At 45.9% G+C, this 24,153-nt stretch overlaps 1 protein-coding gene across 2 annotated transcripts in view; it reads right to left on the reverse strand.

Moving 5' to 3' along the window:
- LOC144178987 (glycoprotein antigen BM86-like) overlaps nucleotides 1-16,078 on the reverse strand; it is a 69,890-nt gene extending 53,812 nt beyond the window's left edge. For both annotated transcript variants that reach the window (XM_077707147.1, XM_077707146.1), the window contains exon 1: nucleotides 15,528-16,078. In XM_077707147.1, the coding sequence (XP_077563273.1) occupies nucleotides 15,528-15,600 (73 nt within the window). In that variant the 5' untranslated portion in view covers nucleotides 15,601-16,078. The remainder of the gene's footprint in view (nucleotides 1-15,527) is intronic.
- Nucleotides 16,079-24,153: the final 8,075 nt, after the last annotated feature.

A 24,153-nucleotide genomic window follows, 5' to 3' on the forward strand; every position in this document is an offset into this window, starting at 1 on the left:
AGTAAAATGTGTCACACATAAATAATGCGCGCTGTAAAAGGTCGGCAATATTTAACATACTTATCAGAAATGATATTTTCTTACCAATAAAATATTTAATTAAAAATAATAACAGGGCCATAAGGTATTTGTGGTAGCGGAAATCAGCCGGGCGGCGGCTTCGGCAGCCCAGGAGACCAGGGTAATCCCGGGTGGCCAGGGTAATCCCGGCTACGCGTGCCTGTTCGCACCACTCCTCAGCGGTGATATCTCAAGACAAGTTTGCCGCTAGCTGCTTGGGAGGAAGCGAGGATTTATTTATTTATTTATTTATTTTTTATTTATTTATTTATTTATTTATTGATTTATTTATTTATTTATTCATTTATTTATTTATTTATTTATTTATTTATAAAATACTGCAGTCTCGATAAAGTTCCCAAGCAAGAGGGGCATAACATCAAAGTGTACATAAAAAAGAGATCAGCTAACAAATTGTTGGACGATATGAAGCCCTGCAATGTTTGAGGGTGGCAGCTGGTTTGGTTATACTCAGCTATGGTTCGAAGAAAAAAAGGTATTTGAAGATGCTAGTTCAGGCGTTGTAGGGGGTAAGTGATTCGAGGTGCCTATTTTTTGATAGCCGGGCTGTGGATGGCTTGAGGTAGAAGTGAGGTTGCAGGGATACGTTGTTGCTTTTAAGTAAAAAGAGGAATTTTACCCTTAAACTTTTTTTTTCAAGCTTGCATCGTAGGAGCTTCTTGTTGTTGTTGTTTTTTTTTTTTTTTTCGTTAGGTGCGCAGAAGAGTCAGTTGCACGATATTTAGAATATATGAACCGGACAGCTTTGCATTGAATCATCTCAACGGCATCGATATTAATTTTTGTTTAAGGGTCCCATACCCAAACACTCGTACTCTAATTGCGGCACCGTCATTTACGCATAAGCAAGGAGGCTAACCTTATGCCTCAAAAATCACAGTTCGCGGAATGCGGACGAGCCAATATTTTAACGAGTTTATCAACTAAGGTTGTCAGTTAAAGTTACACCCAGGTATTTGTATTCATGAATTTCAGAAAGTGGACGGGCAGGAAGATGGTATGGGAAAGAGGCCATTCATTTTGTTAGCCATTAAATTTCTTGGTGAATTGCATGAATGAGTCGCATCGGAGCCGTCTCGAGACAGCCGCAAGTCAAGCTCAGTTGAAGTTAAATTCACGAATTTGGTGATAAGACAAAGTTACTTTTCGAACAGTCCCATATTAGGTGAGGTGCATTGCCTGGGGCTGCGCCTTGAGGGCAATTTGGAATTGAGTATACTGCCGGGTGTACATGAGTTAGTTTTGCTGTGTTTAGGGAAATGTATTGAAGAGGCATCAAACCTGTTCTTCGCAGTTAGTTAATTTCTTTCCTCCAGAGGGTAGACCGGACGGGGGAGGTGGTTACGTGTAGTGATCCCATTTTAAGAGACTTCCCTTGTTCTTGCATATGTGGCTCCGTGTTGGGGTATGAGCTTGCTCCCGCACGGATGGTGAGGCATCTGACCGCTTCTCGAGCAACGTCGTTTACCTCGGGGCCAGAGTGTGCCGGTGTCCACACCGATTCAAAATATTTCAACTTGAGGCTTTTGAAGTCTCTTTTAAGTTACGCAAACGAACTCCTCCCCTGGAATAATTCTGGAATCAGTACATGTTTTTAGAACTTGTCGTATTACCGATCGACTACCCCAACTATGCTTTTTATATTGTCTCTATCCTTTTATATTACCTCCCTTCCCAATTAAATTGGGTTAATTTTAAAAAAAATCAAGTTGTCAAATACTCTCTGCTCTGCTAAATTTTCACGTTTCTCTTAAAAATAGGATCAAACAGGTTTTTATTTTTGTTTTTAAGAAAAAAAAATCAAACGGATTGATTTTATTGAGCTGATTGCCTTTGAAGAACTGTCAACTTGATAAGTCGGTACTGATTTATCGCATTGAAACAGCGGCAAGGTAAACAGCAGGCGTAGGAACGAAAAGGGGCGCACAAGCCGGGGGTTTACCTTGCACGTCTGCAAATGGTGCGGCCGTCGGGACAAAAACTGAGGATTCGGTGTCAAAGGGCGCGAGCGGAACAGGAAACGTGACGAGTGGCATCGATGACGCAGTAACGAAGAGCGCGCAGCGTAGGAAGGCGGGGGCCAGATTGCCGCGTAAAAGAAAATATTTTCTCTTACACGTCCGCATTCGTTATCAGGGAAGAATGCCAGCCGAGCAAGATCGCATAGCGTAGCTCGTCCGGCGTTTTGCATCCGGTAGACACTTAGGTGCTGACAAGAGCCGTTCAGAGAAGCTACGGTATCAGGTTGCCATTCTTCACAATGAATCATTACGAACTTGTGCTACTGTAGACACCGAAGAGTATACAGGTGGGAAAAATGCAAGTCCGTAAACACCTGGCCCAGTTCTGAATTCAAATGTCGGCGGCCTAACGCGCCGAAGCTGAACCTGTTGAGGGCTCCGGATTAATTTTGACCAGGCGGGGAAATTTTCGCAAACCGGCGTTTCCGCTGTTCGCCTCCCGTAGAAAAGCACCCACCAAGGACCGGATGAAACCCGCGTCCTCGGGGTCAGCAGCCCGACGCCATAGCCCCTGCGCCATCGTGGCGGGTCAACAACTTCATGGCTAACTTGGATTCGAATTTTATGTTAGAGAACCTGACACTGGGAAATACTGCATCAAAAAGAAAGTGCGGTGAAGGCTCTTCGGTGACACAGGACATCATTTTAAAAAATAGCGCAGCCTCACGCGCATGAATCGTGGAGGCGCGTGGAGACCCATGAACCCTCCTAGCGGATTGCGCGTGAGGATATTCTGTTTACGTTAAGAAGCCAGTCCTCACGACGAGGGTGAAGTCTCTAGGAATGACGGTGTAAGAAAAACGTGAGGGTACGTAAGCGACTACGGTATGGCTTTCACGGAAGACTAAAATATCGTATACTTTAGTTCGTCGACATAATAGTCAAGCGTATAACGAAAAGGCTGAGAAATGAACTAACAGTGTAAATAAAACTGCGAACAGGAGAGTGTCGACTTATAGCTCCGTGAAGTACCTACCACACATTCAATTGTCACGCTGAACTTTCCAGAACACCATATCATAACGTTGTTGTTTGTTCACTTAAAATGTGACGTTCAGCTGCCCTCTCCAAACCTGTTATTGTAGCCTTAATCGGAACGTCCTTCGGAAGTTCATTACATCAAAGAACGTCTGAGTAAACAAGGTAAAAATGGCAGAATGATTCAATGACGACGATGTTCGCGCGGCAGAAAATCCGCCGCAGCACGACGCCGAATGATCGATGAGTAGTACGGTTGTGCCATACGGACCCAAGATACAGGGGCCGTCGTCGTCTTCTTGGCGGCCTCGATGCCCTCGTCGGCTCCTCGATGAACGACATCGCACGCAAAGTGCTCTTGTACTACTATTCTTGCTACTCAGTTAGGGAACATTCCAAAGTGCAAAAAAGTCTTTTCAGACATGATTTTCGATGTTTTCGATAGTTTTCAAACATTCTTGAGGCGGTTTGCACAGTTGGAAGGAACTACGATTCTGTCGCCTAGTTAACGCATGCCAATCCGACAATTCAAATATGAAGTAGAGTAAAGACACCGCACGCGAGCTTCCCGCATGCGAGCGACGTTCGACGATTCCTCGTTAGTCAAGGCGTTTTCAAAACAGGCAACAGCAGTTTGTTGGACTCACCGGGGCAAAACAGACTAAAAGACACTCCACAACATAAAAACTACAATTACCTTAATTAATACTTTTAGGAGGTTATTTACGAATGCGGGAGCACCTACCTCCTGTTCCTCGCGAACATGAGCCTCGACCAGTAAGCAGGCCTTGCTATTGCTTTAGAAGCCCCAAACGTAGGAGTTTCTCGTACTCCTTTCGCACACTCTGCTAACCCTGCTTTGAGTTCTGAGCGTCTAAGGGGTCTCGTGTGCTCGTTTAACACTAGCTGCCTGTCACTCCATTCGTTGTCCATCAGTATCAGCCTTTCGGCGCTCCATTTTTGCTACCCACACTGGCGGCAGACTCGATCTACAACGCATACACGCGGTCACAAGAGCCACAAGACCCCTTGAGGCACAGACAGCTGACGGGCCGCGCTTGTATTTGTCGTTTGCATAACAACGTGGCCAGTCAAAACGTAGAGAAGGCAGCTCTGAGCTCTCTCCACGAGCAATCTTCCCTCCGCCATTCTCTGCTCCTGTGTCGCTCTCTCTGTTCACCTAGCGACGCGAAAATCAACGATAATGAACAAAGCGCCGCAAAAATTTGGCCGACATGCAGGACCTATTGGCGATGCAATAAAAGTTCTCAAGCCTGTTGTACGACGCATCTTTTTATCACTATGAAAGAAAATGCCGGTATTTTTTTTTTTTTTTTGGGGGGGGGGCATAATTACCATGGTTGTTACGAATAGAAACATGATGGAAGGGTATTTCAAAAAAAATTACACCATCTTCCCGTGGGAAACCCTGATGAGGATGCGAGGCATCGTGGAGGTTCCGTGTGGTTCCATTGTGTTGCCGTTATGTTGAGTGATCTGGTTTTTACTAGCGCCAGAGGGAATTCCGCCTCCGGGTCCACACCGGTGGCAAAGGCACGCAAGTGCTGTTGTGTTACGGTGAGTAGGCGGTGGTTCTCGAGGCGCCGAAACTCGTCCATCATGTTCTTGTCGATGTTGTCTCTGTGGTAGAATCGGTAGTATCCGTCAGCTTTGGTGAGGTAAAGGTTGTTGACATTGGTGCACCGGCTGAGAGCAATGTACACGCCCTCCTCTTCGCAGCTTTGTCTTCTCGTTCTTCTTCTTCTTCGGCGGTTCCCCTAGGGGAAGATGACGACGGTGGTTGAACGCGAACCTATCTCGTGATGGATTCTTTGGTTGGCCAATCCCTAGGGGCATCCTGCCACAATCAGCATAAGAGGCGCTGCGGACGGGCTGGTTGAGCTGCAAGGCGCGTGGCGCTTCCCGCCACAGCATTCCCACGGGAAATTCAGCATCCCCCTCTAAAGTTTTCAGTTCGTCGTTTCCGTTGACGTTCTGATTCGCGTGCCTTCGTTGTATCAGTAGCTTCTTGACGTAGTTTGAATGAGTCAAGGACATAAGGCGAGTTCGTAGCACTTGCTCCTGTCCCGGATTTGTAGCGTAGTGGGAGAGCACCGCGTACCTCCCGTTGCGGCTAGAGAGTCGTGGGATCGAAACCGGGCGCCGCTAACTATTTCTTTTTTTTTTTTGTGTAGTATCGCGGAGCTGTGGGTGTAAGGAGGAGAGTTGCGCATGCGCAGTGAGCGTTTGGACGGCGCCGCCATCAACGACACAGGACCAGGCGAGCCTAAGAAATGCTCAGCATTTAAAATGTGAAGCGTGCGCTGTTCAAGATTGTGTGGTTCGTGCAAGGTTTGTGAGGTCACAAATCCCTTGAACTGGTGGCCATAATTTTGTATACTTTATGGCTTTTGTTAAGCTAATTTAGAAATTCGTGGGCCCCACGAACAAACACGAAAATCTCACAAGGTGGTTGTACAATGCCAGCTTACGTTTAGAACTGAATTTAAAGCGTGCATATATCGATGTCGTGGTTGTTGATGCTCGTAAAGCGCGCTGTCGGCCTGAGCGGCGGAGGGTCGGTAGAATGCGCAGGCGAGCAGGAAAATCGGAGTCGAGACCCGTGGTGCAACCTGATTGGCTCGCTTTCGGCGCGGGCTGTTGCCACTTCCGTTGTCGATGGATGCAAGACGAACTTATCTGCCCACAGCAGAGAACAAGGTTTTTTTTCCCGGCACAGCGCGTCGTGCGCACGCCGCAAGTCACCCTTTTTTCGACTTTTTGTCGAATTTTCGGTCCGCGTATCGCGGCCTTTTAACATCACCTTGTGTAGCCAGGTACATCGTAAGGATGAAATGAGTCAGTTTTAAACTAGAAATCATTCTATTGAAGTAATGAGTCGTAACACAGGGTTGTGTTCATCGGCGCATGTTTGCAGGCACTGCCTCGCATCCAGGCTACGGACACGAAGGTTCGTGAATTACCGAATGCGATACGTTTAGCATCTGAGACCTCAGCACCTCTTCATATCTCGAAGGATAATAACAGTGGCTTTCCGCTGCATCATGTGCGTGAAGTACCATCGAGTAAGTTTTACTCAAGCCTGCTCATCGTATGCGTCTTCATGAACTCATCAGGAAGCTACCTTTCTCGCGCGTAACTGGCATATTTTGTTGCAACGATCGGAAAGAGTTCGTTCAACGGGCTCTGTGTTTCTTTCCTTATTGAGTACAAAGGCCCCCTTCACATGTAGACTTGTTCCGTTCCTATTAATAGCCGCACGCATGGGCCTAAAACCCCCTCAGTGTTGGTTGGGTACAGAAGCACTGATGTAATCGATTCGGGGTACTGTTTTCTCATGTGCTTGTGTTGTATCTTTTTCTTTTAGTATAAATAAAGTAGTCTCCTTTGCCTCAGTCAACTCTTTATGGGTACTTCTTGTATTTTTGCGGCTAAGATTCTCATATCGTTGTAGAAAAGTGCGTGGGCAGTCGTTGCGGAAAAGTGCAGCAGCTGTAGAAAAATGTATCTGCTTTTAATGTCCTCGCAAAACAACGGCGTCTAATAACGGGGCGTCAAATGAAGCACATCATGGTTATAACATACAAATTAATTAAGACGAAAAACTTGAAGAAAGTTGCGAGAAGCACGAAAGCTGTTTGACGTCAAAACTGCGTCAAAAGTGCGACAAAACCTTCGCTCAAAGTGCGTTCAACCTTCGCTCAAAGTGCATCGAATCGGTCGTCAATTCTCAAGGGCCCAAATCTCAAACAACGAACAAACCAATGCGAAAATTTTTCTAGCACTAAGTAAAAGCTTCTACGAACGATTTATATGTGTACCGATAGCTGGTTCATGGCATAAAGGTATACTATTGCACTCCTTCGTCATGATCGATGCACGTATTGTCTGATCTAGAACCGTTCCTTTTTTTTTTTGAAATTTTCGAGTAACCGTTTTGAAAGAATGGAAGCCCGGTTTCACGCCCGCGGCGTGTGTCCGGAGTTGTTGTCAGAGATTTTCGATCGACCAACGAGTCTATGGGGTTTGACATGACGCCATTGGTGCCACTAAGAAAACTTTCATTTAAGAAATTAAGTGCTCGTATGGTAGGCGTATGATCGTGCTAGCCGCAACCACCGCTGAAGAAGCACAGCATGCATATAAGAAATTTAACACAGCTGCGGAGATTGCCTGAGATAATTGGCGAAACACAAACCACTGCTAAACTAGGATTACACTCGAAAATGCGTGGTGCACCGACACCTTAGAAACCGCGCTGGCACATAAAGCAGCCATGTGTTTAACTGGACAATTGCACACAAAACCCTGGACATCTCTTTTAATGATAAAAGTCAACAATCAAAATACCAGCGTCGAAATACCCATTTGGGAGAGTACGGATATCACTGGACATTGAAGCAAAGTTCATCATTCGTTAAAAGATGCCGTGAGCAAGTGTTAGATTGTTGTCGGTGAAAACTTTCTTTCTCGCTCTCTCCTTGTCGTTAGCCCCTTGGAACAGTTGTAGCACTTTTACATGCAGTAAGCAGTTGTGAATTGTGCCTTGTGACGTCGCTTCGATTCCCTTTCACGTCTCATGGCTGTTATGTTGTCGCATGTAATAGGAAACTACAAACATTAAGGAAACTACAAACTCGCCAACTACAAACATTGATGCAAGACAGCGCCGTTCGCAAAGCTCAAGTGGATCAAATATTCCACATTTACTCAGATTTATTAACTCCCCCCGTTAAAGATGGCTGAAGACCCCTCCAAACAGGGTGCGCAATTTTTGAGATAGTGTCTCCTTGTTTCTCCCCCTTCCTTACAGAAAATGGTAACGGCGCTTGTGAAAGATTTCCCCGCCCGTAGATTCCTTGTTTATGTCCCCAAAAAGCCTTGTAAATGCCTCTTCTATTCCCTGGTCTTCATTTACTCAAGTACCGTGGTAACGCCTGCAGAATCATGATTTTTGAGAATCTACCAATGCTCAGAAGAGTGTTTATTATACTATGCAGAATTTCCTATTACGTGATTGATGACCCTCTAAATTAAGAGGAGAGGCCAAGGACAGCGACGTACCGGGGGTGTTGTGGAGGTTCTGTTTATAACGTGGCGATGTGAAGGAGACGAAAAGGCTCGAGTTAGAGCTGCTCACGTCATGACGGGCAGTGCAGCGATAAGTATTATAAATAACATTTCCACAAACACCAATGCAATGAGTTATTGAGTAGCCTCTCCTGACTACAACCTGTTCCGTTTGTTGTTAAAAATCTAGGCTTTCGTTAGTGTGCTTAGCTGTTGCATTTGCAAACAAATTGTGTACAACTAAGAGAGGTCTGATAGATCTGTAGATATGTGTAATTTTCAGGCCTCCGACATCCCCCTTTTTATAAGAACTCTGTCGACATTTGTCATCGCTACGGTATGTTTCAAAGCCCTGCGACATTCGGAAAAACAATTTTGCTTGCCTTTGTAAATTTTTGCCTACGTCCAGATTATTTAGATCATTTCGTATGCTCCTGCAGCTGTTTATTTTCTTTTCATCCCCTTAACCAACCTTTCGTCAGTAACTAACAAGACTTCACAAACCGAAGTTGTTTTTTTCTTCTTCAAGAATGTATTAGGCTTAACATTTGTAGCTTAAAGCACATTACAGCCCTTCCGCTACTGGGGTGGGATTCGCCATCTGATGGCGTTGTAAGAAACCCGCTGGTGCGTCCCAGCCACAGCACAGCAGCAGCGTCCGAAAATCAAGAAGGAGGTACAGAAAAGTATCGTTTTAATATCGCGTATACGGTTTTTCTGTGTGGCATTTAGGCATAATGCAACCGACCGCGGTGAGCTATTACCAATTCTCACTTGGAAAACGAGTTGCGTTTAGGAAGCAACCAGCAGCCCTTTTTTGGCAGCGATTTCTTAGGGTACATTTAAAGGTGCGCCAAACTCTTATGCACTGCCTGAGCAAACATAAAGTTCACACGCCTGATTTTTTTTTCTTAACCCCACTCGACAGGCTCGAAGCCGTGGGCTATGAGAAACACACAAAACTCATTTTCTCCACCCACGTGACACCAGAAGAACGTCACAAAGCGCCCAGAGGTACTCGCAGCCCTACTCCTGTCTACTAAATGCTCGCAATTAAAGTTCGAAGTTACTGTTCTTATAGCCCGTTCTGCATTGGTACTGTTGAAAAGTAAGATTCCGAAAAAACGATGACCTGTATATTGCAACTACTTCGCGGCAACTGACCTGCCGGTCACGGCAACAACCGCGCCACATCCGGCGTGCAGCTAAACGACGACGATACCCGAGGCGAAAGGAGCGCTTGGTGGTTTCTTTTGTTTGTTTAGCACTGGCATTGATTAAGCGAATTCCAACTCGACTGAGAGCATCCAATATTGAGAAATGTCAAATTACGGAATCACAAAATACTAAAAATAAAAAGAAAGGTACTCCGCACCGAAGACTCTTTTCTCACTAGGACATAAAAAAAGAAACAGCTCAACAACGGCACATCATTTCCGTTTCCAGTAGCAGACGGTGGAAACCGCAAGATGGAATTTATAAAATAACAAAAACCTCTTCTTGACGTTAGTCGATCACTGCAGGTAATTACAGCCCTAAATTAGATTTCCCAAACGGATCTCTTGCATAGCCTTTCATCATGTGTGAAATTTAAATGCTGCTATTAGCCATAAACTGAAACTACTTTACCGCCACTGACGTGCGGCGGAGTTGTATATCCTATGCATCTATACGACGATGACCCCCTAGACAGCATTGGTGCTTGGCGTCATTTAGATCAGGAATTGTATCTACGTATCTTTATAGCGCATCTCGTCGTATCCGAATTACGCTCGAGTTCACTGTTGACATACACAAACAAACATTTTTCACTATTGGGGCATGGCGGGCGCCTGAACTAGTTTAAAATCAAAATTTATTAACGGCTAATGGCGAGCGTAACCCCTCGTGCTTGATGCAGGCGCTCCTGAAGTTAGCTTCATGGCGCACCAACAACCCTTACCAAGCTTACATAATCAACAACATCGAAACACTTCAAAACCGCGCAGTTCGCTTCATCTTTTCCGACTACTGCCGTCATTTGAAAATTCGTGCAGAACTGCTCGACTTGTCGCAATGACTGACAGCTTGAAGGTTATCCCTTTTTCGTAAACTTTATCACCACTCATTGCTTCATGACGTTTTCTTTTCTTCACCAGCTTCCATTCTTCCTAGACACGACCATCCTTTCAAAATGAAGCGTTTGTTTAGCATGTCATACTTTCAACGATTCACGGTCATTCGTTCCGCGTACAATAGTTGACTGGAACGCAATGCCATCACACACAGCCACCGTCATTGATGCTGTTAAATTTAATCTACTAATACTCATAGAAGTTGTGAATTGAAAACAAAACTATCACTTTTTTCTTATATAACTTCTGACAGATTGCTGTTTTTCTACAGAGATTTGTTTGCTGTGTCTTCTTCTGAGTTTATTTTTACGCGTTATTTCGAGCTAATATTAGATTTATCATATATGTGTTCGCGCATACGCTATTCTTTTTATGTTCTATTTCTGCCAGTGTATATCTTTGTTCTTATGTTTGTTTTTGCTGCATTGACCACCCCCATGTAATACCCTCCTGCATGAGGGCCTTTAGTGGTACGTTGAATAAATAAATAAATAAATAAACAAATAAATAAATAAATAAATAAATAAAAAAATAAATAGAGGAGACAGTGGGCAAAATTCTACCAGCACGGAAACTGTTTGAAGGGTTTGTAGAGGCTTACGAGACAAAGCATGCTGAAAACTTTAAGGTTGTAAAGCATAAAAAGCTGGACAAATGAAGCTTCACTTCAGAACTACGGGCGATGCTTAGAACTTTCTAAGGATGCGAATCCGAAAGGCTAGTTGGAGTTTATGTTCATCTCCTGTTGAACTTCCTTTTGATGTTTTCTTGCCCCCGCCAGTCGCTCCTTGAACAGCCCCCTGGAACCTCCTTCCGCTCGATCGCCATCGGCACCAGACTTTTGTTCGTGCCCTTTGGTACCTTCACGCCTGAAGGTACGTGAAGGTACCAACGGGGGTACCTTTAGCATACAGGGTATGCTAAAAGTTCATAAACACGCATTGCACACGCAGCAGTGGCGTATCCTCTCCGGACTGTTTACCTTGTTTTTATTTCTTCTCTGAGCGTTAGCCCGTTCGTTTTCGATACATGTCTCAGAAGGAACTTGACCTTTGCGTACTACTCACAGGGGTTCCGAAGTGCATAGGGACTAAAGTAGCAGTGTCGGCACGAGTCACGGCCGAAGTCGAGGAAGAGGGAACGCGCGCTGTAGCTCACATCGCCTCCGGACAGGTCGTTTACGACATAAGCTTGGGTAAGAAAAAGCGGGAACAATGAAGGAGAGAAAGTTTTTGTCTTTCTTCCATGGCGAGAGAAGACCACGAATGCAAGCGGAACGGCGACGAAAAGAAAAGGGGACAACAACACGACGCGGAGAAGCGGGGAGTGCCGCACGGCTTTCTCGCATCAGCTGCGACAACACATGGCTTGCTCTACCGTCACTGTATCTGTCATGTTGGAGCACCGCTTACATTGTGGGGCGGTTTGAACTTATCTGCCGCTTTTATTTCCTGCAGCACGGGGGAAGCCGAGAGTAGTACTCCAGAAAGGGCTGTGGTGACGTTACACGCAAGAGCGAGCCATTGTGTATAAACGTTTTATTCCGTTAATGTTTAATAAGATGAGAACATGTTCAGGGCTGTGTTGCGCATGCGAAGTCAGATCTTCCTGTACACTGCGCCAATTCTAGGGCTGCTAGCACAGCCAGTGGTAAAATTGAAGCTCCCAGGAAGAAGAAAATAAAAAGGTCTAGCACCATTTCTGTTGCATCGATCTCAGCTTTACCAGTGGTACTTGACATAGATAACTGAAATTCAAAACAGCGCAAAAAGACGAGACAAGAAACGACGACACACGACACCGTGTGTCGTCGTTTCTAGTCCCGTTTTTTTTTTGCGCTGTTTTGAATTTCAGTGAGTATGCACCAACTATCCCAAACCACCGTTCTAACGAGATAAGTTCACGGCCTTCCACTGAGCACGCTACGCACGAACGAGGCCGCTATAGTGACGACGTCCAAGCGAGGAGAACTTGTCACCGTAGCTGCGCGCAAAGAGGAAGGCCATGGACATATTTGGCGCCGTTATCTCTCGCAGCGCTGAATATGCTGAGAGCGCTTGCACTGGCGTCACTGTGACTGCAGTTTTGGGGTGCTTTATGCACGGTTGAAGGCTGTGAACTTATATGCCGCTCTTATCTGAACCAACCATGAGGAAGCCGACAGCGATGCTCGAGAAGTGGCAGAAGTGTCATGTGCCAGTCATGTACAGTACGGGTGCTCGGGAGCGGTGGTTTGCTGCGTCGCCCTCAAATTCTAAGGGCAGGTTGGCTTCTAGCCCCGGGGAACGGAGAAAGGGATTTACCTAGGGTTACCCACCGTCCCGGATCTTGCGGAACTGTCCCAAATTTTCATACAACGTCCCGAGTCCCACGCCATCCCTGTCGGGACAGCTATGCCACGGGTTTATTCCGGACTGTACAGTTATACATTTTAGTGGGATCCAACGCGCGCTCAAGAACGCGAGTCTTGCTACGGAACACGAAGTTAGCACGAACTTGTCCAGGCAGAGCTACAGGTAAATGTGAACTTTTGCAAGTACATTCTTCAGCAAGAGCAAGTGTGAGCAGCACGTAGCCAGCTGAACTACCACTTCAAGAGACCGCAACAATAAAGAAAAAATGCCTTTTTCTTAAAGGTTAAGTGCTAAAAGTTAAACTATCTTGAATAAAGGCTAGAACTATTTAGAAAATGCAATAAGGAAGCTACCAACACGCCTTTTGCACCACCCTCACAAAACGAAGATGAAAATAAAGCCCCGCAAAACCATACCTGAACATCGATAAAAACAGTTAAGAGGGACAAACCATGTACCGACTTTTATTTTCACAAAAATGCACTACTGGCGAAGTTAACACATTGAAATGTCGTTGTAGCGTACATGGGGATAATTAATTGGCTCAACAGAAACAAAAAACTATAATTACAAAATTTGAAAAAAGTCGAATACAGGTACCCGAAAACGGAACTAAGCAAATCAAAAATATGCACACAAAAAGAAGGCAGAAATACCAGCTCAGAAACGAACGAAGGAAACAGGAAGGAAATATCGTAATAAACGGACCAACCCTCCAAGACCATGAATGAGCACAAAAATGAACTGTTGGCAGAGTTAGCGCATTTAATCATTATAATAACATGAATAAAAAAATTGGTCGATGAAAACTTAGAAAACCAGAAACGAAGAAAACAAAAAAACTTGAAAGAATTGAATGTCAACCACCAAAATCCAAAGCATTTATCTTGTGCACCCCATAACCAGACGAAGTCAAAATTGAAAAAAATCCCTTGAAAAGCTAACCGAAACACAAATACAAAAATCGTGAAAAATCCCCTATCCAATAAAGGCCTGCATCTGCACAAAAATACAGAATCGGCGAAGTTAACACACTAAATCCTAATGATAATTGGACGGATGAAACGGATGAAATTTAAAAAAGACGAAGTATACAAATACTAAACACGAAGAAATCATAATAATGAACTTAGAGAACCATGTCTTACACCGCCCTCCCACAATGGACGAAAAAACAAAGACAGTGAAGAAAACAGCCGAAACACGAAACAGAAAGAGTGGGAAAGCACCAACCGTGTAGTGCGCCTCGCATCTGCTCAAGTATATGTCATTTACAAATTTAAGGCACTTGATCGCTATGTTAATGTAAGGTAGACGATGAAAAGAAATAAAAGGAAAACTATGCAACAATTAAATAACCCGAGTTTTGGCTACTCATAGACAAGTCTGGCTATAAAAAAACTCACATTCAATACAAGCGCAATAACACTGTTCCGTATTGTTACGCAATTGCACAAATTTATTCACCCCTTTTGCGGTGTCACTCCCGCCATGTTGGGATGGCCACCGACCCCCTCTGCACTGTTTCGTTGCCCTCCGCCGCGCCTCGCCTTCTCCGCTGCAGCTCCCGTTCAAAGACCTGATCAGGCACGCCGGAACGCGCGAAAGATTTCCCTTCGAAGACGGCGCGACGGTGACGGCAGCCCGTGTCCTACTTTTCCTTGACGCATTCGCGACCGGACCACACCCCTTGAAAGACCAACCAAGGATAAGCTCGAATGCCAGCAAACTGCCATTTAGGGCCACATTTATCGCTCGAGACTTCCGACTAAACCCGTGTTCAGAAAAACAAAAGTCTAAGCGTTGTTGTTCTTATGACTTGCCATAAAGCGAACTTCTAACCGACTAAACCGATGGACTGCAGTACGTGTTTCTACCGCAGTTCTAACTGCGGTAGAAACACGTGTTTACCGCAGTTAAGGAAGTTACAGAGCGTCGTCCATCACAATTTCTGTTCTGGGGTAAATCTTAGAGGGACTTTGTTTTTCGCTTGTTCACGACGCCGTTTATTCTGACGCGTCAAGCGAAAATTTATCAGACAGGGATACATCCTCGACGCTTTGTAGAGAAATTAACGACCTTGACGTGAAATCTTGCCAGGATAGGGAAAGCCGAAGCTCTGCTGGGGCTTTTGTGATGCAGCTAGATGTAACAATTATGTTATTTTTATTGTTAACGAAATTAGTGTGTCGTAGCCGATATTTAACGAGTACTTTGGCAGCCATCGGGGCTACGTTTTGCCCAAACACGGCCGTGTCCTCAGTATTGCACTAAATCGGAGAGCTTCCCCACATTTTCTTCACTGTTGCTTGTTCGAACACTTCGACGTTCTGTATTCATCGAGGTTTTTAACCTGACACCTGGTACACATCTATTAAGAGTATTCAGTATCAGCCAAGAGGTCACAATGGAAGCCTTTGTTTAAACAAAGTTGTAACAAATTTATGGTAGAAAACACTTCCATTCGTTTTCTGGGGCCGGGATTCGGTTGTTTTTATTTGGGCGCAATCTGTCTAGCAACCCGAAGCACAGAAATTCCTTTATAATCCAGTGCGAAATATCGGCTACAACTGCACCTTTCCGTAACATCCGAAACACAGTTTTAAAATATAAGACATCATGTGCTCCTTAAAAATGTATATAAGTTTTGTTTCCGTCAGCGAAGCAGGTCTGGAAATTATTGTTTTTCACAAGAGTTGCGCTTCAGTCCATACATGGTTACGCAACTGTGAAGTTTTTCCTGTAATAAAGCCAGGTACCGATCAGCGCGGCCCTAATTCAACGCACTACGAAATACACTACGCTAGAGGTAACCAAACTACGTTGCAAGCAAGCTTCTTCAATGCATATCAACAACAACGAAAACATGCCAACGAAGACATACATACCGTTATTCCCGCCGATGAAAGCGGTGACCACTGCGGTTAACACCACGATGTACTTCACAAAGCAAGAACTCATGTCTGCGTTTACGATGCGCTTCGCAGTTGGCACTGAGAGGACGCCGTCCCACTAGTAAATAGTTATGCAACACCGAGAAACTTTTACACACACTTCGCCGAAGATCTTCGTAAGCGAACACAAAAGCTATGTTCGTCACACAGCAGGCCGAGGTAACGGTCAGCAGGGCTGGAAATAAGGGAAACGCAACGCATCCGTTCACATAATCAGCAGCATCGATGAAGCCAACACCTCACTCGAAGACACCCGGGCCGCACTGCTTGCTTCCGTTCAGCCGGCGATCGCACGTGCGAGGCGCCGCTGTATGCGAGCGCTCGTAAATTCCGAGGTGTCTCTTCGCGCTCGTTGTCGGGCGACCGAGATTGATTGCGCCGCGAAGAATGGAGAAAGCGGAGAGAGCGTAGCGCTGGGAAGGGTTCCGAGCGGAGACGGATGGATGCGCTGCAGGTGACTCTGGACTCCGGTTTAACTGCGCCGCGACCGCGGAAGATTCGGTGGATTCGTCATCGGCACGTTCAAGTGGCTCTATTTTCTTCGCCGTACGACAGATGGCGGGGCTAGTCCGGTGACCAGCTAGCTAGGTTGTCGACATCAGTGTTGTCCACTCCCCTCTACAAGAGAACGGTTACTCCTCACTGTTCCGAAACTTGAAACGAGTTTGCTTTACCACGGCCGGTCTGGAGATGGGAAAGAGACGCGTTAGAGTTACACTTGGAACATTGGAACGTGATGTTACTCTGTGTCACAAAATCAAGCGTACGACGTCTAAAAGTACCTTATAAATTTTTCATTTCATTTGTACATGGCCTAATTCTTCTTGCAGTAGTTCGATTCATTCAGTTCGGTTCCATTAGCCCGGAGACAATATGGAGCTTTCTCGAACGAAGAGGCGGTAACACGATCTCACGCCGGCTGGCGGGCCAGAAAACAACAAAAATAAAACCTCCGCCGCTCCGGTTTCGTCGAAGCTTCCAGTACTTTCGAGGAGATGCGCGTGGCCTGCCAGTGCTAAAGAGCGTCGATCATTCTAGAATGGAGAAGAGGGAAGTTATTTCGCTAACGGCGGTGGGCGCGTTGTGTGTGTGCTCTTCCTCTCCGCGCCGGCACGGTTATAAAAGGAGGAGCCGCGCCTGAGCAAGCCAGCTACGTTTGGACGTCGTGATTGACAACGGCACCTGTCAGTTTGTGCATCACACAATCGGCGACCCGCGCCCTGGAGTACTCCAACGTACTCCCGGGCCTCGAATCACCGTGATCGTCTCGGACGGCCTGGCCTACAGCGAAGCCACGCTTCCCAGGTAGCCGAATCGCCTCCGACAGCGGTGCATCGTCCGGCCCGGTCGGTGAATATGTTGGGACTCTGTCTCTCATATGCATCGAACTGTTCGTTTCTTTTTAGTTAGCTGCTCCGATTCGTAATATTCATTTGTTAACGCTCCTGTCTGCATCATTTAGTCGAATTTTGAACTGTTTCTTGTATTAGAATTCCAACTAGGTTGTCTGTCATTATCGATCTGTTACCTCGTGCTTGTGTTTGTAACTTGCCTGTCTAAATATAAGTCTTTGTGCTGTTTTTTTTCGTTCAAGGCTCTTGCTCATTCTTGCCGCTCTGGTCGGCGAAAGCCGCACATCAGACGGCCACCCCCCTTTGTCACTTGTGCCCTGTGGATTCGGTGGGGTTTGTTGGCTATCCTGAGTCGACTCCCCATATCTTCTGACAGAGCACCCTAATTTAAGGAAGCTGGTGACAATTTCTGGCGTCCGCGACAGGACCTCTGATGTGAGCGGCAGGGAAGAGAAAGAGCCTGGAACTTTTTTGGCATAGGTTGCTACTGCCTTTATAAGCGGGTGCTCTCGCTAACTTTCTCTGCGTAGACATACCTAGCTAGAGGCTAGAGTATTGTGGCTAGATTGCGATACATATGCAATCATGGATTCAGAGAAAATTGTAGTATTGCGCTGCAAGCTGGGCCTCTCAGGGGCCGAACTGCGGAATTGGGTAGCTCAGAAAGAAAAAGAAGAAAACGAGAAAGTTAAGAGAGCAAGACAGGCAGCACGAACAGAAGCTGAGACGAAAAGAGAGAAAGAATTTCGGAGACAACTTCGGTTGGAGCGAGAGGAGAAAGCAAGCAAAGAGGAGCTAACAGGAGCAAATGTTGATGCTCAACGTTTGAAGCTCGACTGCTCATCAGCAGATCGGAGCATGAGAGGAGAGAATAGGCGCCTGTGTCTCAGTACCAACCTTGAAAAGGTTAAGGTAAATTTCGGAAACGCGGTAGCGGACCGAAGTAGGACCAGCCAAAAACTCCTGCTGAAATGTTACTCCTGTAACAAGTTTGGGCACATTGCCAAGGACTGCTGGAGCAACTTTACGAGAAGTAGTGCTTCCAGGTGTTTTAAACGGGCGGGTCTGGACACAAGGCTGCGACATGCAGGAGCAGCAACGATGAAAGGCGCCAGTATTTGCGCGAATGCGCACCTCCCAGGGCATCCAGACAGTCCGATGTTACTGATGGTTCTGAGGAGCGTAAAAGGGGCACGAAAATTCACGTCTTGGGTGCCATTACGGGAGTCGGGTCGAAGACAGTGCCGGTGGCTGAGGGAAAATTGTCAGGCAAAACCATTATCGTTTTGCGCTCCACCGGCACCAGCACAGTTATTGTGCGAACGGACTTAGTCCGAGAACAGGCGTTCACTGGGGAAACAAACCCAGTGTACTTTATGGATGGCTCAATGCGAGAGTTGCCGGTAGCTCAGATCGAGGTGGAGACTCCCTACTACACGGGAAGCGTAACCGCCCTTTGCATGGAGAGATCCATGTACGACCTCATCCTCGGCAACATCGACGGAGCCAGAGATCCCGACGACCCGATAACTTTAACTGCCCCAGAAGAACCGCCACCCGTTGAGGTGGAAGAGCCACGTATTGAGGAGGCACACCCCGATAAGTCGGCTGGAGAGGCAGCTGTGGTTGCCGTGTCTCAAGACATGAATAGGAGCACAGAGATTGTGCGAAATGAGTTCCATCGAAAAGATGAACTCAATGATGAAAATTCGAGAGATGAGAATAGTGGCCAAAGTACTAACCGTGAGAAGGCAAAGGAATGCCAGGATAGCTCCGGAGGGGAAGAGGCGGATTCATCCGAGATCCGCAAGGAGGAAATACCTAAAGAATTGTGCGAAAGCGCACCACTTCAGACCTGGAAGGACGATGATCCTACGGGTGATGCGGAGCTTGAGGATGGAGATAACATCCCGGTTGTGGATGCCATCACGACGTCGGGGCCGAACCCTTTAGACGAAGGGGTACCCGATATGGCGGGGAGAGTGCCCGAGGGAACCGTCGTCTTTCCAAAAGACACGGATGGAAGCACACTTATTGTGCTGGAAGACCCAGTTCGAGAAAGCGAACTCTCTGGGCAGACTAGCGCCGCGTGCGTAACTGACAGCTCGAGAAGCGAAGAGACGGACTCTCAGGTCAAGTTTAAAACCCCCGTGCGAAGCGGAGCCGCACTCCGCGGAGGGAACGCGCCGTACATAAGTTTCGGCGACGATCCTGTGACTTCAGCGGTGGGAGAGAAACCACCCGCTGTTTCGAAAGAACTCCAATTCGATGCCTCGGATCGAGGCGAAGCCGTGCTCGTCGTAACGCGAGCACCGGCGAAAGCGAAGCCGCCACATTTCCGGCGATTAGAAACTGCGGCCCTTACGACGGAGCCACCTCGGATAAGGAGAAGGAAGTCCGAAGGGCACGGAAAGAACAAGCCATTGAAAACCTGGCTTACAAAACTAGACAAGCAAATGAGCTACCAGAAGAAGGAGTGCAGGTTTCGGCTCAAGAGAGTAAGAGAAAACATCTCCACAGCCATTTGTCCCGACGGGCAGGTGGGAAGTGCCAAGCCATTACTAGCCAATCGGACGTTCGCCAGACGAAGGTCCAGACACGGAAGCATTTTCGCAGGCCCGGTATCACGGCGGAAACGAAAGGGTTTGTCGCTTCGCGCGACATTTGGAAAGGAACTTTTCCGAAGAGAAGAATTCCGCAGGCGGAGTTACGCAAGCGCCCGATAGACACAGGATAAACATGAAGAATTCAAATTTAGGTATGCACGTGGGATATGAGTGGAATTGTGTAAAACAGAGTTGTATTTTCACGTCGAGTACTGTATACTCGAACGTTGTATTCAACGTTTCTCTGTCGTACTGTACGCGAACGTTGTACTTATTTTGTCACTCTGGCTGTACAGTGTCACGCACTAGTTGGTTCTTGCGTGAACTCTCGTATTACCTATTGTTGAGTACATTTGCCGTGTATTATTGTCGTTATTAGTGGTGACATTCCTTAACTTTGCGGTTGCATGTTATTGTTTGTAAACAGCATATTAGTTATGGTTTTTATGAGTTTCACTGTACCAGTGCATTGTATGTATTTCTGAGTACTGACGTACACTCATTGTATTTGAGCCTACGGGACGTCCCCTTCGCACTAGAGTGCACGGTGTATTTTCATGAGTTTCGCACTTGTAATGACTACTGGCCAGACATTTATTATGGGCACTGGCTTAATTCGGATGCTAGAACTGTATTGTTCTTAAACTTATGAGTTGTCCGTAGGATGCTTATTTGTTGAGAAATCTGCGCCAAACCGCTGTTCTGTACGCGAACTTTGTACCTGTCATTATTCTTATGAAGCACATTGGGCTGTACTCGATTGTGTGTTAGTAGGCACAGCCTCTTTTGTTCACTAAGTGTGAACGACGCCTACGCACGACTTTGTAAGTTTTGGGAATGTTATTGCATAATATTCTGAAACGGGGGGGCTGTGTCACAAACTCGAGCGTACGACGTCTAAAAGTACCTTATAAATTTTTCATTTCATTTGTACATCGCCTAATTCTTCTTGCAGTAGTTCGATTCATTCAGTTCGGTTCCATTAGCCCAGAGATAATATGGAGTTTCTCGAACGAAGAAGCGGTAACACGATCTCACGCCGGCTGGCCGGCCAGAAAACAACAAAAATAAAACCTCCGCCGCTCCGGTTTCGTCCAAGCTTCCAGTACTTTCCAGGAGGTGCGCGTGGCCTTGCCAGTGCTAAAGAGCGTCGATCATTCTAGAATGGAGAAGAGGGAAGTTATTTCGCTGACGGCGGCGGGCGCGTTGTGTGTGTGCTCTCCCTCTCCGCGCCGGCACGGTTATAAAAGGAGGAGCCGCGCCTAAGCAAGCCAGCTACGTTTGGACGTCGTGATTGACAACGGCACCTGCCAGTTTGTACATCACACCATCGGCGACCCGCGCCCTGGAGTACTCCAACGTACTCCCGGGCCTCGAATCACCGTGATCGTCTCGGACGGCCTGGCCTACAGCGAAGCCACGCTTCCCAGGTAGCCGAATCGCCTCCGACAGCGGTGCATCGTCCGGCCCGGTCGGTGAATATGCTGGGACTCTGTCTCTCATATGCATCGAACTGTTCGTTTCTTTTTTGTTAACTGCTCCGATTCGTAATATTCATTTGTTAACGCTCCTGTCTGCATCATTTTATCGAATTTTGAACTGTTTCTTGTATTAGAATTCCAACTAGGTTGTCTGTCATTATCGATCTGTTACCTCGTGCTTGTGTTTGTAACTTGCCTGTCTAAATATAAGTCTTTGTGCTGTTTTTTTCGTTCAAGGCTCTTGCTCATTCTTGCCGCTCTGGTCGGCGAAAGCCGCACATCAGACGGCCACCCCCCTTCGTCACCTGCGCCCTGTGGATTCGGTGGGGTTTGTTGGCTATCTTGAGTCGACTCCTCATATCTTCTGACAGAGCACCCTAATTTAAGGAAGCGGGTGACACTCTGACGTTACGGATGCTTGAAAAAATATCTGTTGTATCCCTTTCCAGATATCCCTTTCTAGATCGAGTGAGCAATTTGAAAAACTCATCTGTAATTACGCATAACATACAAATTTTAATATCGCCAGCCGCAGATATTATCTGGAGATCGGGCCGGATGATGCCTTTTTCTGCGAAATTCAGATAATCGTTTTTAGACTGACGTGTTTCTTCAGGGAAAACCAGATACTACATACTTATGTCTAACTACAACTTTCCTGCACGTATATCACAAGAACTACGCAAAAATTTAACATGTATTATAAAAATCAATTACTGCGTATCCCGAAGACACTCATACGTTTTTCAGCATCAAAACAGTTTCCATCAAAAGCCTTCTAATATCACTGAATATGAACAAATAAGTGACTTTCCACTACCCCTAAATAACAAAGTCAGTTCATTCAATATTTTCTCATATCTTAAAAACATTTGACGCGGCAATACACCAACTTATTCTCGAAATATTAAAACTGGGTATAAATATCAATGTATAAAAGGGAATTACGGCTTATCGTACAGACAGGACACAATGTATAGTAGTATGGGGCAGCAATCCTCAAAACATGCATTGTGATTTTCTGGGGAGTTTTTATGGAGATGTTATCGAGTCGCAAGAAACATGACAGAAACTCCTCAGGAACTCTAGAAGTAACCTTTGGCGTTCTACAGAAATCAGTCTTGGGTACTGTCCTTTTCTTGGCGCACATAAACGACATTTTTTCAGAAATCGTCGACACCATTATTATGTGTCTTTTTCCAGCTGACTCTCTCATATACCGGGAAATTAATGACACCAACCACAAAACACAACTCAGCCAGGGCATTGCATCGGGTGAAAATTGATGTGTGCGTTCGAAAATGAGGCAAAAGAGAAAAAAAAAACTCTCTTTAGGCGTTACTAATAAGACACCAGAAAAGGCCATAGTTTTATGTTCTCAATAGTATTTCGAATGATAAACACAGTCAACGCAGTCAGATATTTGGTCAGACTACACACAGTCATCTAACCTGGGCTTCACATATTAGTACCACCGGTTCAGCTGCCGAAAAATGCACTTTGGTTTCTGCGGGAAAAACAAAAACTGGCGCCGGAAGCGGCAAATCTATCCCCATTTCTAACAATTTGTAGGGCAACGTAAGAGTACGCTGACGTTGTCTATGACCCACGTCAAAAAAGTTTAATTTATAAACTTAAAAAAAGTGCAAAGGAAGATCGCTCAGCTTATGTCATCATGTTACTCACTGGAACCTCTTTACTTGCCAACCCAAGCCGATCACCACCCACGCGCGTCTCAGGTTCTTTTCTTTCTGCTTACGCAAACCCCCTTTAACATTAAAAGCACGCACCAGTTAATTCAAAGACAACGGAGAGACGTCCGAGGCACAAACAGCCGCACTTACGGAGTGCCTCAACTACGAGTCAACACATCATATTAAGGATAAATCCCTAAGCGTCTTATTCTGTCAGCCCAAGGGTAGACTAGATCTGAAAGCCACCAGCAGTGTTACCATCACAAATGCAATCTTCGCAGCCGCAGGAGCTCCTTGCATAAGCGGTGAGCAGGTACGCACGCAGCCCATCTGCTCGTGCGAACGACTTCGTCTTTAGTACCCCCTCCAAGGATCGAGCGGTTCTATTCTGCTCGGTAAAGTTTATCCGTATTAATTTATTTATTTACAGATACCTTACAGGCCCTTGGCGAGGGCATTGAGTAAGGGGGCTAACAAAGGCATGAGTACAAGTTTAACAAATACCACAAGTAAATGCGTAAAAGGAGCCGGGAAGCAAGCGCGAAACATAACATTGAAACTAGAACTAAATATCTATAAGTGAGACATGACATATAATCACCGAACCACATAAAGTCAACTCACGGCACATAGCATTATAAAAACTATGCAAAATCTGTAACTGGCCGTGACAAAACAATGTAGCATAACAAACAGGAAATGTCATAGCAGCGCTTACAGGAAATCTGAACAGATTGTTTAGATAGGGTTTTATAAACAAAAATGAACCAATAATGATCAGTGGGCAGAATAATTAGCAAAAGAACTTTCGCAGAGCACAAAAAATACCATATACAACCAAGAACAAAGTGCTAAGACCTTAAGTTATCAACTGAAGTGCAAGACCAATTTGTTGCGGAAGGAAACTGGGTTGGGGTCTGATACCAAGTTATCGGGAAGATCATTCCACAACGTGATGGCTCGAGGCAATGCGGATGCGTTAAAAGAGTTTGTTTTACCGTACATGCGCGAAAAGCTAAACTGGTTGTGTAGTCTAGTTGATAAGTAGGAGGGTAGTTCAATAGGAAGTCTGGTCATTTTAGTACTATTTACGTATTTATGAAAGAGGCATAAAAGAGATATATTGCGGCGAGTGGCTAATGATTGAAGGGAATAATCCATTTTAAGTTGAGTTACACTGAAGCAGAAATCATAGTTACGAGAAATTTATCGAACTGCCCTATTTTGGACTGCCTCGATCATGTCAGTTAAGTAGTTTTGGTGGGGGGACCAGATTGGCGAGGCAAATTTGAGTTGAGGTCGGACAAAGTTTCGTAAGCCAATTTGAGGACGTTAGCGGGGGAAGAATGTAGGTTACGACGTAGGTAGTCCAGGGATCTCAAGGATCAAACCTTCGAACTGTCGAATCACGTCGTCGCCCCGTCGCG

Source organism: Haemaphysalis longicornis, unplaced genomic scaffold (genome assembly GCF_048455015.1).
Source record: "Haemaphysalis longicornis isolate Haplotype H1 unplaced genomic scaffold, Haemaphysalis longicornis Haplotype H1 scaffold_4, whole genome shotgun sequence".
In the NCBI taxonomy this organism is placed as follows: Eukaryota; Metazoa; Arthropoda; class Arachnida; order Ixodida; family Ixodidae; genus Haemaphysalis; species Haemaphysalis longicornis.